The sequence below is a fragment of the Capra hircus genome, chromosome 10 (genome assembly GCF_001704415.2).
Source record: "Capra hircus breed San Clemente chromosome 10, ASM170441v1, whole genome shotgun sequence".
Taxonomy (NCBI): domain Eukaryota; kingdom Metazoa; phylum Chordata; class Mammalia; order Artiodactyla; family Bovidae; genus Capra; species Capra hircus.
Window position 1 is genome coordinate 32,472,478 of NC_030817.1, and position 16,688 is coordinate 32,489,165.

General features: G+C 36.7%; 1 protein-coding gene across 1 annotated transcript in view; it reads right to left on the reverse strand.

Annotated features, from left to right (window-relative positions):
- Positions 1 to 16,688, reverse strand: part of KIAA0586 (KIAA0586 ortholog) — a 139,896-nt gene that overhangs the window by 80,523 nt on the left and 42,685 nt on the right. Inside the window, exons 20-22 of the mRNA XM_013967209.2 lie at positions 14,716 to 14,906; positions 13,261 to 13,379; positions 4,465 to 4,664 (exon numbers count right to left, since the gene is read on the reverse strand). Coding sequence (XP_013822663.2) covers positions 4,465 to 4,664; positions 13,261 to 13,379; positions 14,716 to 14,906 — 510 coding nt within the window. The remainder of the gene's footprint in view (positions 1 to 4,464; positions 4,665 to 13,260; positions 13,380 to 14,715; positions 14,907 to 16,688) is intronic.

The window sequence follows — 16,688 nt, forward strand, 5'->3', positions numbered from 1 at the left end:
CTGAAGTATTGATGCTTTTGAACTGTGGTGTTGGAGAAGACTCTTGAGAGTCCTTGGACTTCAAGGAGAGCCAACCAGTACATCCTAAAGGAGATCAGTCCTGGGTGTTCATTGGAAGGGCTGATGCTGAGGCTGAAACTCCAATACTTTGGCCACTTTGTGTGAAGAGTTGACTCATTGGAAAAGACCCTGATAGTGGGAGGGATTAGGGGCAGGAGGAGAAGGGGATGACAGAGGATGAGATGGCTGGATGGCATCACTGACTCGATGCACAGGAGTTTGGGTGAACTCTGGGAGTTGGTGATGGACAGGGAGGCCTGGCATGCCGTGATTCATGGGGTCGCAAAGAGTTGGACACAACTGAGCTACTGAACTGAACTGAACTATATCATGAGATTAAAAAACCAGAATACAGAAAGCCTTGTGTGTTTTTTAGAGTCGGGTGGGGAATTTTGGGGGATCATATGAGTCGGACACGACTGAGTGACTGAACTGACTGACTGACTGACATATGGAATAAATTCTCAGAGGTGGACTGCTTGATTAATGGGCTAACAGAATTCTTAATTTGAATACATATTGCCAAATTTCCTTTTAAAGAGTGTCATTTTACACTAACAGAAGGTATGAGAATTTATGCTTCCCAAAGTTTTGCTGAACAATGGCATTAATCAGACTTCGAGTTTTTCCGATCTGATTTGTAAAAATGAAATTTCAATGATTTATTATTATTATTTTTTTTACTATCAGTGAGACTAACCACCTTCAGCTTTGTATGTCCTTTTGCTTTATGAACTGTCTACACGTCTTTTCCCTATTTTCTATTTGTCTTTTCCCTTTCTAAAACATACTTTTATAGTGTGGTGATTGGTCTTCATTGTGTATTTTGAGTTGCAAACTGATATATAATTTAAAAATCATGAATCATATTAAAAATTCTATCACATTGGGAATTCCCTGGCTGTCCAGTGGTTAGAACTTGGTGCTTTCCCTGCTGGGGCCCGTATTTGATTTCTGATTGAGGAACTAAGATCCCATAAGCCTTGTGATGCAGAAAAAAGAAAAAAAATTCCATAGCATTGCTTAACATTTTGCATATTCTTAGCTTTGTTTTTTAAGTGAAAGAAATACACTATATGTTTTATTCTTCTTAACTGCATAAGCCAATAGAATAAGAGTGCTGTTTTCAAATATAATGCTACTGAGTCATTATCATGAGAAATTTAAAGATATTCTACTAGTCTTGGTAATGGGTAATAATGATCAACAATTAGTTATTGAGTATTTACCAAGTTCCAGGCACTAGGTTAGTTCTTTCATACATCATTTCATTGAATCTTCCACAAAATCTTGTATTACGGCTCAACAAGATACAGTATCATAAAGATGTCAATTCTTCCCCAAATTAAGCCAACCAAAACTGAATTCTCACAAAAATCCCAGCAAAATATTTTACAGTACTTGAAAACTAATTTAAAATATTTATCAAAGATTAAAAGGCAAAAGAAGTCATGATAATTCTTAAGGAACAATACGCTAATGGGAGAAGAGAACTTGGCCTCTTTAACATTCAGAAAGCAGATTTTGGTAAAGCTGTCATTATTTAAACTCTAAAATTTTATCTCTAGTATAAAGCAGATCTCAAAACTAGAGTAACAGAACTGAGGGTTCAAATTCAGATCTTCCTAGCTCCAAAGTTCACGCTCTTAACAACTACATATATTTCCGATTTATACTGAGTTTTCTATGTTTTTTCACTAAATTACCCTCATAAAAATATATCCAATATATGGACAGAAGATAAAATTAATTAGTATAGGCAGAATCATAACCCTGGCAACATCTGTACTACATACATTACTGATGAGTTAATAAATAAAGCATAGAACAAAACTATGTATCAAATTTCTGGCATAAACACTGCCTCTTGAGAAATCTGTATGCAGGACAGGAAGCAGTAGTTAGAACTGGACATGGAACAACAGACTGGTTCCAAATAGGAAAAGGAGGACGTCAAGGCTGTATATTGTCACCCTGCTTATTTAACTTATATGCAGAGTACATCATGAGAAACGCTGGACTGGAAGAAACACAAGCTGGAATCAAGATCACCAGGAGAAATATCACTAACCTCAGATATGCAGATGACACCACCGTTATGGTAGAAATTGAAGAGGAACTAAAAAGCCTTTTGATGAAAGTGAAAGTGGGGAGTGAAAAAGTTGGCATAAAGCTCAACATTCAGAAAACGAAGATCATGGCTTATGGTCCCATCACTTCATGGGAAATAGATGGGGAAACAGTGGAAACAGTGGCAGACTTTATTTTGGGGGGCCACAAAATCACTGCAGATGGTGATTGCAGCCATGAAATTAAAAGACGCTTACTCCTTGGAAGAAAAGTTATGAACAACCTAGATAGTATATTCAAAAGCAGAGACATTACTTTGCCGACCAAGGTCTGTCTAATCAAGGCTATGGTTTTTCCTGTGGTCATGTATGGATGTGAGAGTTGGACTGTGAAGAAGGCTGAGTGCCGAAGAATTGATGCTTTTGAACTGTGGTGTTGGAGAAGACTCTTGAGAGTCCCTTGGAGTGCAAGGAGATCCAACCAGTCCATTATGAAGGAGATCAGCCATGGGTTTTCATTGGAAGGAATGATGCTAAAGCTGAAACTCCAGTACTGGGGCCACGTCATGCGAAGAGCTGACTCACTGGAAAAGACTCTGATGCTGGGAGGGATTGGGGGCAGGAGGAGAAGGGGACGACAGAGGATGAGATGGCTGGATGGCATCACTGACTCGATGGACGTGAGTCTGAGTGAACTCTGGGAGTTGGTGATGACAGGGAGGCCTGGCGTGCTGCGATTCATGGGGTCGCAAAGAGTCGGACACGACTGAGCGACTGAACTAAACTGAACTGAATAACACTATACCAATTACCTGACATTAATTTCCATAAAATTCAAATATGTAACTTTATGTTTATACTTTAAATAAATCAGTTTAAATGTTTCACCAATATAAAATGATGTCTTTATTATCTACAGGATCAGAATTGACTATGAAGTTTTAAAGAGTTGGTAATACAGAGTACATTCTGGTTTTGCATAATTTCTTTTTTTTTGGTTTAAAAAATTTTTTTAAACAATTCTATAGGTTACTGTCCATTTGCAGTTACTACAAAATACTGGCTATATTCCCTGTGTTATACAATACATCCTTTTATTAATTTTTTTAAATTTTAGTTAAAGGATTATTTTACAATATTGTGATGGTTTCTGCCATACATTAATATGAACTGACCATAGGTATACATGTCCCCTCCCTCTTGAACCTCCCTCTCCTCTCCTTCCCTGTCCCACCCCTGTAGGCTGTCACAAAGGACCGACCAGCTTTGAGTGCCTTGGTCATACAGCAAATTCCCACTGGCTATCTATTTTACATATGGTAATGCACAATGCATCCTTGAGCCTATCTTAAACCCAATAGTTTGCACCTCCCACTTTCCTACCTGGATACTTCCTCTCCTCCCTGCCTACTGGGAGTGGTTTTATATAATTCCATCTTACTATAATAGATTAGAAACTCTATTTAACATAGAAAGTTTGATTAAACAATAACAGAAATGCTTAAAATATATTTTCTTTTAAAGATTAAAAATATCAGTTTATGTAAGAACCAAAAGCAATGCATGTCATTGTTAGCTATATCTTGAATTTAAAAAGAAAAAAGCTATAAGGATTCTTTTGGAACAACTGGAGAAATTCAAATATGGACTCTATATTATTAGTATTAACACACTGATGTTAAACTGGGGGGACATAATAATGCTATTTTGGATATGTAATAAAGAATCTTATTCTTAGGACATACTGCTGATGCTTTTAAAAGTAAAGTATCATGGTATCTACAACTGTCAAATGACTTTTAAAGAATATATAGGGACATCCTTGGTGGTCCAGTGGTTAAGAATTCACTTTCCAAGGGGACGAATGTTCAATACTTGGCCAAGGACCTAAGATCCCACATGTTGTGGGGCAGCTAAGCCTGTGCACCACAACTAGAGAGCCAGCACATCGCAACTGCTGAGTCCACGGGCTCTAGAGCCCGTGCTCCACAACAAGAGAAGTGCACGTGTTGCAATGAAGACCCAATGCAGCCAGAAAAAAACAGAATATATAACACACAACATACAAAGACAAAGAAAAGGTGTCAAAATGTTACCAACTGGTAAATGTAGATAAAGCATACCCAGGTGTTCACTGTATTATACTTTCTAAGATTTTAGAGTTTTTAAAATAAAATACAAGGGTAATTTTTATTGTAATCATAACTACAATAAACCAATCTCCACCACAAACTAAGATCTTATGACCCAATTTAAAATCTGTCCATTTTACTGTTTTTTAATAAAGGTATTAAAAATTGTCCAGGATTTCAAGCCATGAAAAAGTCATACCTACCGGCAAGTGTGTTTCACTTGTTGAAACATCTCCAGAAACACCTGTAACAACAGGATCTGGTTTCTTTGCTTCTCTGTCACCTAGCATGACAGCAATGGTCTCAGCAAGAACTTCATTCACAAAATGCCTGATCATGTCTGAATTCACAGGAACCCCAGCATCGACAAAAAGCTGGAGGGCACCACTGCTTGTTCCTTCCACTAGAAAATGAAAGAACTTTAGAATAGGTGTGAAAGAAACATGCTTGCATTCTAAGTCTTAATTCTTATAATTTTAGAGATGTGAACATATTTGTATGAGATGGTGTAAGAAGGAATTAAATGAAAATACAAAATCTGCTTACTATGCAAGACAATAAGATGGAAACTCACACAATGAACATCGTCTCTGAAGAAACTAAACAGGGGAAGAAAACATTCAAATGAAAACTTACTTATATGGTCTCTTCCCTACCACTACAAAATTTAGTGATTAAAAAGGATTTGCAGCCACTTTAAAGGTTTCATCTGAAAAAAAATCTACATTTCCAAGAGAAAGGGATCAGGAAACTCTGTGATGGATCCTGACAAAACACAAGGACTACAGGGAGATATTTAGAGAAATGGCAGCTTCTTCATAAAAATGAAGAAAAACCTTACTTCCTTCTAGTTTCAGGTACATCCATTACTAACACTACAGATAATCCTCCTCAAACTTTTAACATAGTTTAGGGGCTTGATGTCAGCAGCTCTATAGGTATATTAATTTTCCAAATGGGTTGTAATTTTCACTTGTATGACTATAGGATGTCAGTAAAACGTCCTAAAGAGACTTTATCAGGCTTAAAGTGATTATATCGCTATAGCTCTGTGTGGAAAACATGTAAACAGTGATCAATACAACTTGATGGAAATATGACCTCTCAAAGAGTACTCCTTAATTAGTACAACTATGGCAGCATTACTCAGAATTCCCTAAAAGGTAGGTACAGATATCTTGGGATCACTTGTTGAGAGGTAAGTAATAACAATTTACTCTGGAGCTACCACAGCAAAGACTACCATAATCCCAAACCTAAATTCAAAAATATATGTCAATATGTCTCCTTTCCTGTAATTCCCTGTTTCGACATGATAAAAAATCAGAATATCTCTGTTATAAAACCTAAAGCCCTACTCAAGCATAGGAAAACAAAAGTGAACATACATACTTTTAAAGAAAACAGAACAGAACCTAAATACCCTCTATATTAGATCATCTTTTGTAGGAAACAAGGTATAAGGAAGGTTGAGAAGTGCTTGCAAATAAGACTCTCAACCAGGGCTGAACATTCTTGCAAACGAGATGTTCTGCCCAGTGTAGGGAATAAGGTATAAAGAAGGTTGAGAAGTGCTTGTAAACGAGACTCTCAACCATGGCTGAACATTCTTGCAAACAAGATGTTCAGCTAAGAATCCTCTGTTTGTTCCCGTGGGAAAAGAACATTTCTTGCACACAAGGATGTTTCTCTGATTCCTCAAAAGGAACAGACCCAGGGACAAAAGGGATTCTAAGTTGATAAGGAAGTTCCCCAAAACAGTCTTAGCTGCAGTAAATAAGTTAAGGTAAAGGTTATCTCGCCCCGCGCCTGCGCACTGTATAGTCACTGAATTATGGTGTTTGGCAACTTGCCCTGTAGATTGTTGTGCAAAAGGATATAAAATAAAGCAGCTGTAAGAAGCAATGAGTTAAAATACAAAGATTCAAACCACTCTGCAGTGTTGGTGTTTCATTCCATCGCCAGCAATCTTTCCTTAAGGCGACAAAGCCTGTATTAGTTCACTGAAACCACCACCTGAGCCGTGTGATAGACTGCGAAGAGGACCGTTACTAGCCTTGCTTTGCGCTCTGGAGAATCCAAACACTCCAAAATATGCCATCAAGACATTCTGACCTAGCAATGAGGAAAAAGTATCTGGCAGTTTGGATAATATTCCTTATAAACTGGATGAATCTTTGGAGATACTTGTTTGCTTTCCTGGACTGGTCTCCTTGTCTTGGGATTGCTGAATACCATCTCCACAACTAGAATCTTGACCAAAAGCTATGGGAGTCCAACTGCCTGTTTCTCCAAGGCATATTTCATGGTGCTTTGCCTTCTCTTTAGCTTCTAGTTCTTTTTAATTTCAGTTTCATTTTGACTGACATTTTCCATCTGTTGCTTTTTCAACAGATTTTGAAATATTCTTGGAGCAATTATTTGGATAAATTGGTTTTGGTTTTCTTTCAGATTTGTATTCCTAGATGTCTTCTTTCAAAGAAGTCTCTTCTAACATGACAAAATGACTTTATCATTAGGTGTCAGTCAAGAGTTAGGCTCTAAGGGAACTGATTACTGGCTAGGTCTATCTCTTTCCTTTTGACTGCCCCTCTTCTCCTCTTGGTCACCTCTATCTCCTTCCTCCCTCTTCTCTTCTCTGTGTTACTCTGTGAACCTCTCTGACTGTTCCAGACTGTGGAGAACACATAGGGAATTGATTACTAGCTAGACTCCTCTCTCCTCTTTTGATCCCCCCTCTATTCTTTCTGGTCACCTCTATGCCCCTCCTCCCTCTTCTCTTCTTCATGTAATTCTGTGAACCTCTCTGGGTGTCCCTCACTGTGGAGAATCTTTTCACCACTAACCTAGATGGTTTATCATCAGTGTTGTATGGTTGGAGAAGCCTTGAGGCTACTGTAAAAATAAGACTGAAAGCCAGAGGCAAGAGGCTTAAATCCAAAACTTGAGAACACCAGAAAACTCCTGACTCCAGGGAACATTAATTGACAAGAGCTCATCCAAAAGCCTCCATACCTACACTGAAACCAACCTCCACCAAAGAGCCAACAAGTTTCAGAGCAAGACATACCAAGCTAATTCTCCAACAACGCAGGAACGTAACCCTGAGCATTAAAATATAGGTGGCCAAAAGTCACACCAAACCTGTAGACACCTCAAAACTCACTACTGGACACTTCCTTGCACTCCAGAGGGAAGAGATCCAGCTCCACCCACCAGAACACCAATGCAAGCTTCCCTAACCAGGAAACCTTGACAAGCCACTTGTCCAACCAAACCCACAGGGAGGAACCTCCACAATAAAGAGGAACCACAAACCTACAGCATACAGAAAGGCCAATCTAATCAAGATGAAAGGCAGAGAAATATTCAGTAGGTAAAGGAACATGATAAATGCCCACCAAACCAAACCAAAAAGGAGGAGATAGGGAGTCTACCTGAAAAAGAATTCAGAATAATGATAGTAAAAATGATCCAAAATCTTTAAAACAAAAGACAGAAAAACAGTCTGGAGACAAGGATTGAAAAGACGTAAGAAAAGTTTAACAAGGACCTAGAAGAAATAAAAAAGAGTCACTCAATAATGAATAATGCAATAACTGAGAACAAAAATACTCTGGAGAGAACCAACAGTAGAATAACTGAGGCAAAAGATAGGATAAGTGAGGCGGAAGATAGAATGGTAGAAATAAATGAATCAGAGAGGAAAAAAGAAAAACGAATTAAAAGAAATGAAGACAACCTCAGACACCTCTGGGACAATATTAAACACCCCAACATTCAAATCATAGGAGTCCCAGAAGAAGAAGACAAAAAGAAAGGCCATGAGAAAATACTTGAGGAGATAACAGTTGAAAACTTCCCTAAAATGGGGAAGGAAATAGCCACCCCAGTCCAAGAAACCCAGAGAGTGCCAAACAGCATAAACCCAAGGCAAAACACCCCAAAACACATATTAATCAAATTAACAAAGATCAAACACAAAGAACAAATATTAAGAGCAGCAAGGGAAAAACAACAAATAACACACAAGGGCATTCCCATAAGGATTACAGCTGATCTTTCAATAGAAACTCTTCAGGCCAGGAGGGAATGGCAAGACATACTTAAAGTGATGAAAGACAATAACCTACAGCCCAGATTACTATACCCAGCAAGGATCTCATTCAAATATGAAGGAGAAATCAAAAGCTTTACAGACAAGCAAAGGCTCAGAGAATTCAGCACCACCAAACCAGCTCTTCAACAAATGCTAAAGGATCTTCTCTATACAGGAAACACGGAAAAGGTTTATAAACTCGAATCCCCCTAGAAAAGTAAATGGCAACGGGATTGTGCTGCTGCTGCTGCTGCTAAGTCGCTTTAGTCAGGTTCGACTCTCTGTGACCTCAGAGACGGCAGCCCACCAGGCTCCCCCGTCCCTGGGATTCTCCAGGCAAGACCACTGGAGTGGGTTGCCATTGCCTTCTCAGAATGGGATCATACTTATCAATAATTACCTTAAATGTAAATGGGTTGACTGCCCCAACCAAAAGACAAAGACTGGCTAAATGGATGCAAATACAAGACTCCTATATATACTATCTACAAGAGACCCATCTCAAAACAAGGGACACATACAGACTGAAAGTGAAGGGCTGGAAAAAGATATTTCACACAAATGGAGACCAAAAGAAAGCAGGAGTAGCGATACTCATATCAGATAAAATAGACTTTGAGATAAGGACCGTGAAAAGAGACAAAGAAGGATACTACATAACGAACAAAGGATCAATCCAAGATGATATAACAATTATAAACATATATGCACTCAACATAGGAGTACCACAATACGTAAGGCTAACAAGTATGAAAGGGGAAATTAACAGTAACACAATAATAGTGGGAGACTTTAATACCCCACTCACACCTATGGATAGATCAACTAAACAGAAAATTAGCAAGGAAACACAAACTTTAAATGATACAATGGACCAGTTAGACCTAATTGATATCCATAGGACATTTCACCTCCAAACAATGAATTTCATCTTTTTCTCAAGAGCCCATGGAACCTTCTCCAGGACAGATCATATCCTGGGCCATAAATCTGGCCAATCACAATGTGAAAAGATTAGATGTCAACTACAGGAAAAAAACTATTAAAAATACAAACATATGGAGGCTAAACACGCTTCTGAATAACCACCAAATCACAGAAGAAATTTTAAAAAATCAAAATATGCACAGAAACAAATGAAAATGAAAACACAACAACCCAAAATCTATGAGATTCAGTAAAAGCAGTGCTAAGGGGAAGGTTCATAGCAATACAAGCTTACCTCAAGAAACAAGAGAAAAATCAAATAAATAACCTAACTATACCTAAAGCAACTAGATAAAAAAAGAAATGAAGAACCCTAGGGTTAGTAGAAGGAAATAAATCATAAAAATTAGAGCAGAAATAAATGAAAAAGAAACAAAGGAGACCATAGCAAAAATCAACAAAGCTAAAAGCTGGTTCTTTGAGAAGATAAATAAAATAGACAAACCATTAGCCAGCCTCATCAAAAAAAAAAAAAGGGGGGGAGGGGAGAAGAATCAAATCAACAAAATTAGAAATGAAAATGGAGAAATCACAACAAACACAGAAATACAAAGGATCATAAGAGACTACTATTGGCCAGTATATGCCAATAAAATGGGACAACTTGGAAGAAATGGACAAATTCTTAGAAAACTATAACTTTCCAAAACTGAACCAGGAAGAAATAGAATATCTTAACAGACCCATCATAACCATGAAAATCGAAACTGTAATCAGAAATCTTCCAGCAAACAAAAGCCTAGGACCAGATAGCTACACAGCTGAAACTACCAAAAATTTAGAGAAGAGCTAACACCTATCCTACTCAAACTCTTCCGGAAAATTGCAGAGGAAGGTAAACTTCCAAACTCATTCTATGAGGCCACCATCACCCTAATACCAAAACCTGACAAAGATGCCACAAAAAAAGAAAACTACAGGCCAATATCACTGATGAACATAGATGCAAAACTCCTTAACAAAATTCTAGCAAACAGAATCCAACAACATATTAAAAAGATCATACATCATGACCAAGAGGGCTTTATCCCAGGGATGCAAGGATTCTTCAATATTTGCAAATCAATCAATGTGATACACCACATTAACAAATTGAAAGATAAAAACCATATGATTCTCTCAATAGATGCAGAGAAAGCCTTTGACAAAATTCAACATCCACTTATGATAAAAACCCTCTAGAAAGCAGACAGAGAAGGAACATACCTCAACATAATAAAAGCCATATATAATAAACCCCCAGCAAACATTGTCCTCAATGATGAAAAATTGAGAGCATTTCCCCTAAAGTCAGGAACAAGACAAGGATGCCCACTCTCACCACTACTATTCAACATAGTTTTGGAAGTTTTAGCCACAGTAATCAGAGCAAGAAAAGAAATAAAAGGAATTCAGATTGGTAAAGAAGGAGTAAAACTTTCATTGTCTGCAGATGACATGATCCTCTACACAGAAAACCCTAAAGACTCCACCAGAAAATTACTAGAGCTAATCAATGAATATAGTAAAGTTGCAGGATATAAAGTTAACACACAAATTTCCCTTACATTCCTATACACTAACAATGAGAAAACAGAGAAATTAAGCAAACAATTCCATTCACCACTGCAACAAAAAGAATAAAATACTTAGGAATATACCTACCTAAAGAAACAAAAGACCTATATATAGAAAACTATAAAACACTGATGAAAGAAATCAAAGATGACACTAATAGATGGAGAAATATACCATGTTCATGGATCAGAAGAATCTTTATAGTGAAAATGAGTATATTAACCAAAGCAATTTATAGATTCAATGCAATCCCTATCAAGCTACCAACGGTATTTTTCACAGAACTAGAACAAATAATTTCACAATTTGTATGGAAATACAAAAACCTTGAATAGCCAAAGCAATCTTGAGAAAGAAGAATGGAACTGGAGGAATCAACTTGCCTGACTTCAGACTATACTACAAAGCTACAGTCATCAAGACAGTATGGTACTGACACAAAGACAGAAATATAGATCCATGGAACAAAATAGAAAGCCCAGAGATAAATCCATGCACCTATGGACACCTTATCTTTGACAAAGGAGGCAAGAATATACAATGGAGAAAATACAATCTCTTTAACAAGTGGAGCTATGGAAACTGGTCAACCACCTGTAAAAGAATAAAACTAGAACATTTTCTAACACCATACAGAAAAATAAACAAAATGGATTAAAGATCTAAATGTAAGACCAGAAACTACAAAATTCCTAGAGGAAAACATAGGCAAATATAAAATTCCTAGAGGAAAACAGAGGCAAAACACTCTCTGACATAAATCACAGCAGGATCCTCTATGAACCACCTCCCAGAGTAATGGAAATAAAAGCAAAAATAAACAAATCAGACCTAATTAAACTTAAAAGCTTTTGCACAATGAAGGAAATTATAAGCTAGGTGAAAAGACAGACTTCAGAATGGGAGAAAATAATAGCAAATGAAGCAATTGACAAAGAATTAATCTCAAAAATATACAAGAAACTCCTGCAGCTCAATTCCAGAAAAATGAACAACCCAATCAAAAATGGGGCCAAAAAACTAAACAGACATTTCTCCAAAGAAGACATACACATGGCTAACAAACACATGAAAAGATGCTCAACATCACTCATTATCAGAGAACTGCAAATCAAAACCACAATGAGGTACCATTTCACACCAGTCAGAATGGCTGTCATCAAAAAGTCTACAAACAATAAATGCTGGAGAGGGTGTGGAGAAAAGGAAACCTTCTCACACTGTTGGTGGGAATGCAAACTAGTACAGCCACTATGGAGAACAGTGTGGGGATTCCTTAAAAAACTGGAAATAGAACTGCCATACGACCCAGCAATCCCAATACGGGGCATACACACCGAGGAAACCAGAATTGAAAGAGACACATGTACCCTGATGTTCATCGCAGCACTGTTTACAATAGCCAGGACACGGAAGCAACCTAGATGTCCATCAGCAGACAAATGGAGAAGAAAGCTGTGGTACATTTATACAAAGGAATATTACTTAGCTATTAAAAAGAATGCATTTGAATCAGTTCTAGTGAGGTGGATAAAACTGGAGCCTATATAAAGAGTGAAGTAAGTCAGAAAGAAAACCACCAACAGTAGATTAATGCATATGTATGGAGTTTAGAAAGATGGTAACAATGACCCTATATGCGAGACAGCAAAAGAGACACAGATGTAAAGAACAGACTTTTGCACTCTGGGAGAAATCGAGGGTGGGATGATTTCAGAGAAGAGTATTGAAACATGTATATTATCATATGTGAAACAGATTGCAAGTCCAGGTTTGATGCATGAGACAGGGTGCTTAGGGCTGGAACACTGGGATGACCCTGAGGAATGGGATGGAGAGGGAGGTGGGAGGGGGGTTCAGGATGGGAAACACACATACACCCATGGCTGATTCATGTCAATATACAGCAAAAACCACTATAATACTATAAAGTAATTAGCCTCCAATTAAAATAAATATATTAATTTTTTTAAGTTAGGCTCTAAACGAGAAAAACCCTTATTTATAAGTAATTTAAAAACTAGCGAGTGAGACAGATATACAAACCAATCATAATACAATTTGATAGTTACTATAACAAAGATACACAAACACAAAGCGCTACAGGAAATAATAGAGAGATTTAGGGGGAAGGGGACAGAGGCTGGTAGAATAATCTGAATGCTACAGTATGGAATAAGAACGTAAGGGAGAAATAACTTCCTCTACAGAGAACTGAGAAGTCATACTGAAAAGAAGAGGATTTTTATCTTTTGTCAACTAAGGACTGCGTGATTTCTAGAATATATAAATTTGCAATGACTGAAGGTTTTGTCTTTTAATAACAGAAAAAGCTAAAAGATTCCACTTTACTTACCAATGTCAGAAGTCACTGGCTCACTGGCCTCACTGACTGAGACACTGACGTTAGCTGTGGCTTGCTGTTGGACTGGAAGGAGCCCAGAGATCATTCTTGACATTATTTCTTGTTCTACCCTGAGGGGAAAAAGTTAAGGATTCCTAAATTTAGTTGAAACATATAAATGGTTAGAAATATCACCCTTAAAAATAACTGGCACCCACAGACACAAAAATTTACATGTGAAAGTAGTCTGAAAGCTGAACCTGGAAAAGAAGAAAAAACTCAAAAATATCTCCTAGCAAAACACATGAAATCTCTATGTTAAAGGTAGTTTATCAAATTAAAATCTTTCTGATCAGTCTGAAAAGTTTAGAAGACCTCATAAATTCAAAATAAGGTTAGGTCAATGACTACCTGGTATATCATGCACCTAAAATGTTGGGGTCCCTACTCTGAAAGCACGTATAAAACCCCAACAAGATCAAAGCTAGAAAAGATCAGCTACACTCTCTTCAAAGAAGTAAATATATATACTGCAACACAGGTAGTTTTCCCTCTAAAAAGGGGAAAAATTTATTTTCAAGGTCATTATTAGGAAGGGAAAGTAGGAGAGGAAAAGGAAAGGAAACACAATGGGAGACTGTTTCTGTACATTAGAGATGCTAACAGGCTTCTTAATTATTATTATTGTTATACAAGTAACAGATGTTCATTGTAGAAAAATCAGAGAAAACATAAAAGCTAAAAAAAAAAAAGAGCTCACTCACAATCTCAGATTCAGGAATAAACAATGTTAAAGTTAACAATTCGGTATTATTTTTCAATATTTTTCCCATGCACATTCATTTTTGAGTGAGCTCTTCTAAACTATGGTTGCATCCCTGGTATCCTCCTTCATTTATGCACCAGTATGTTATTAATATCTTTCTACATCATTAAATATCCTTTTAAACCCAATCTTGCTAACCGTATTAATAGTCAATTGTATAGTTTATTCCATAACTTCTTTAAGGCTTCTCATAGGTACAAATAAGTATAAAAATAGAGTTCATTAGTTTATATACATAATATATACATAATAAAACAGTGCCTTGTTTGCAGTAAGCACTACAATACAAATGATAAGTATTCTATGGCCTACTGGTAGAACTAATTATTTCCTTAGGATAAATTTCTGGAAATGAACCACTGGATTAAAGAATGTGAACATTTTTAATGCTTTTGTCACTCAACAATAGTCTCTTTTGCCATAATAGACAGCCTAAGTACAAATATTCAAGAACAGAAATAATACCTCCAATAGTTAGCCAAACCCTTGGCATCACGTTAGATAGTGTCCAGTGACCAGCACAGCAAAGAAAAAATTTAATAAACAAAAAAAGACAAGGAAGATATTCAACCAAAACTTAATACATTCTATTTATACTTGCTACTACAATTATGGTCACCCCAACAACACTATAAACTCACCACTGAATTAAGCTATTTTCCAATGTTTCTTTTCTCTGAATTACTTTATCCAGAGTATCAGTAGTGGGCTGAAAAGTAGAAGCAACTGGTGGAAATGGAGGGCCATTATATTTTGTAGAAACAGCTTTAACACTTCTATTAAACTCCAGAATTGGTTCAGAGTATTCTGAAATTTCATCACATTTTTCTTCCTGGTAATAATTTTAAAAAGAACTATTTTATTCAAGTAACTGTTCAACACTTTCTGAATGACAAGTATAGGCAGGGAACTTAAATAGGTGAATTAACCAACACTTCTAAATTAATAAAGATCATTTTCTAATTTGGTGGTATCACATTATTTATAACACACACATTTGTCATATAAATCACATTGAAGAAACTAATTATACAATTATTTTGTCTTTTAAAACCCAATATTCATTTTAAATAGTCAAAAGCAAACAAAAGAACTTGGTTATTCCTGCATAAAACATTACTAACATTTCCCCCTATATATTTATTAATTTATTATCATTGTAAAATTGATACTTCCAAATATTGCTGTTACTCTTATGGAACATATAGTGGAGGACAAAGGAACCTGGTGTGCTATGAGACCCATGGGGTCTCAAAGAGTTGGACATGACTTAGCAACTGAACAGCAAAAATGCAGTTAGGTTATTTTACACATTAATTGTGCCAGCACATCAGGATCCAGTGTTATTTCCAGAATTTTTCAACTTTCTCTTATGAAAAATATACATGTTTATACACATTTAAAGCTAAAAAAATAGCACTATATATAAATGACAAGAATCCCACCTACCTGTTCCCCCACTTTAAAATTACCAACTCATGACCAGCTCTATGTCATCTATACTTCCCCCATCCACTTTCTCCTTCATAGATCATTTTGAAGTAAATCACAGATATCACATCATTTTATCTGTAAATAATCCAGTATGTATCTCAAAAAAAGTTAAGGATCTTTAAAAAGTGTAACTCAATAATATTCTCCTATTGAAAAATGAAGTTCACAGCTATTAAAGTGGCAGAGCAAGGGTAGACACACTCCTCTTAGAAGTCCAAATTCTTTGCTATTTCTACAATGTTTCTCTCACTTGTACATTGAACAGCTGTCTAATGTCACTTCTACACATTAGGAACATAAAGATAAATAATATTCTTGCCTTCAAGACATTCATGTGGAGCTCACAAGAGAAAACATACCAGTGAGCAAGCAACATTAATATATTACATATCTCTTAATATTTAAAGTAAGGTTTTATTTTATGATCAACAAAGCTAGTCTTAGTTCTGAAAGTCTAAGAAACACGAACAAATGTCTTCTTGAAAGTCTACTGACTCGTCATTGTTCAAGTAGTCGCCATGTTCTATGATCTTTTCTCCCATCCTTTATATAGGTTGGTGCAAAAAGTAATTGTGGTCTCAGGGCCTGAATTTTACATCATTCTAATTAGGCTCAAACACATCTTTACTAATCAAAATAGAAACCCTTATAATCAATACATTTTTGCCAATAAGTTGGTTTATTTCTCTAGCATATTCAAAAACCTCTTGGAAAGCATTCTCTGCCTCCTGCTGGTTGTAGAAGCATTTTCCCTGCAAAAAGTTGTCTAGATGCTTGAAGAAGTAGTCATTGGTTGAGGAGAGGTCAGGTGAATACAGCAGATGAGGCAAAACTTCATAGACCAATTCATTCAATTTTTGAAGCATTGGTTGTGTGATGTGTGGTCAGGTGTTGTGGAGAAGAACTGGACCCTTTCTGTTGACTAATGCTGGTTGCAGGCATTGCAGTCTTTGGTGTATTCTCATCAGTTTGCTGAGGATACTTCTCAGACATACTGGTTTTGCCAGGATTCAGAGAGCTATAATGGATCAGACCAGCAGCAGATCACCCAACAGTGACCATGACATTTTTTTTGGTGCAAGTTTGGCTTTGCAAAGTGCTTTGGAACTTCTTCTCAGTC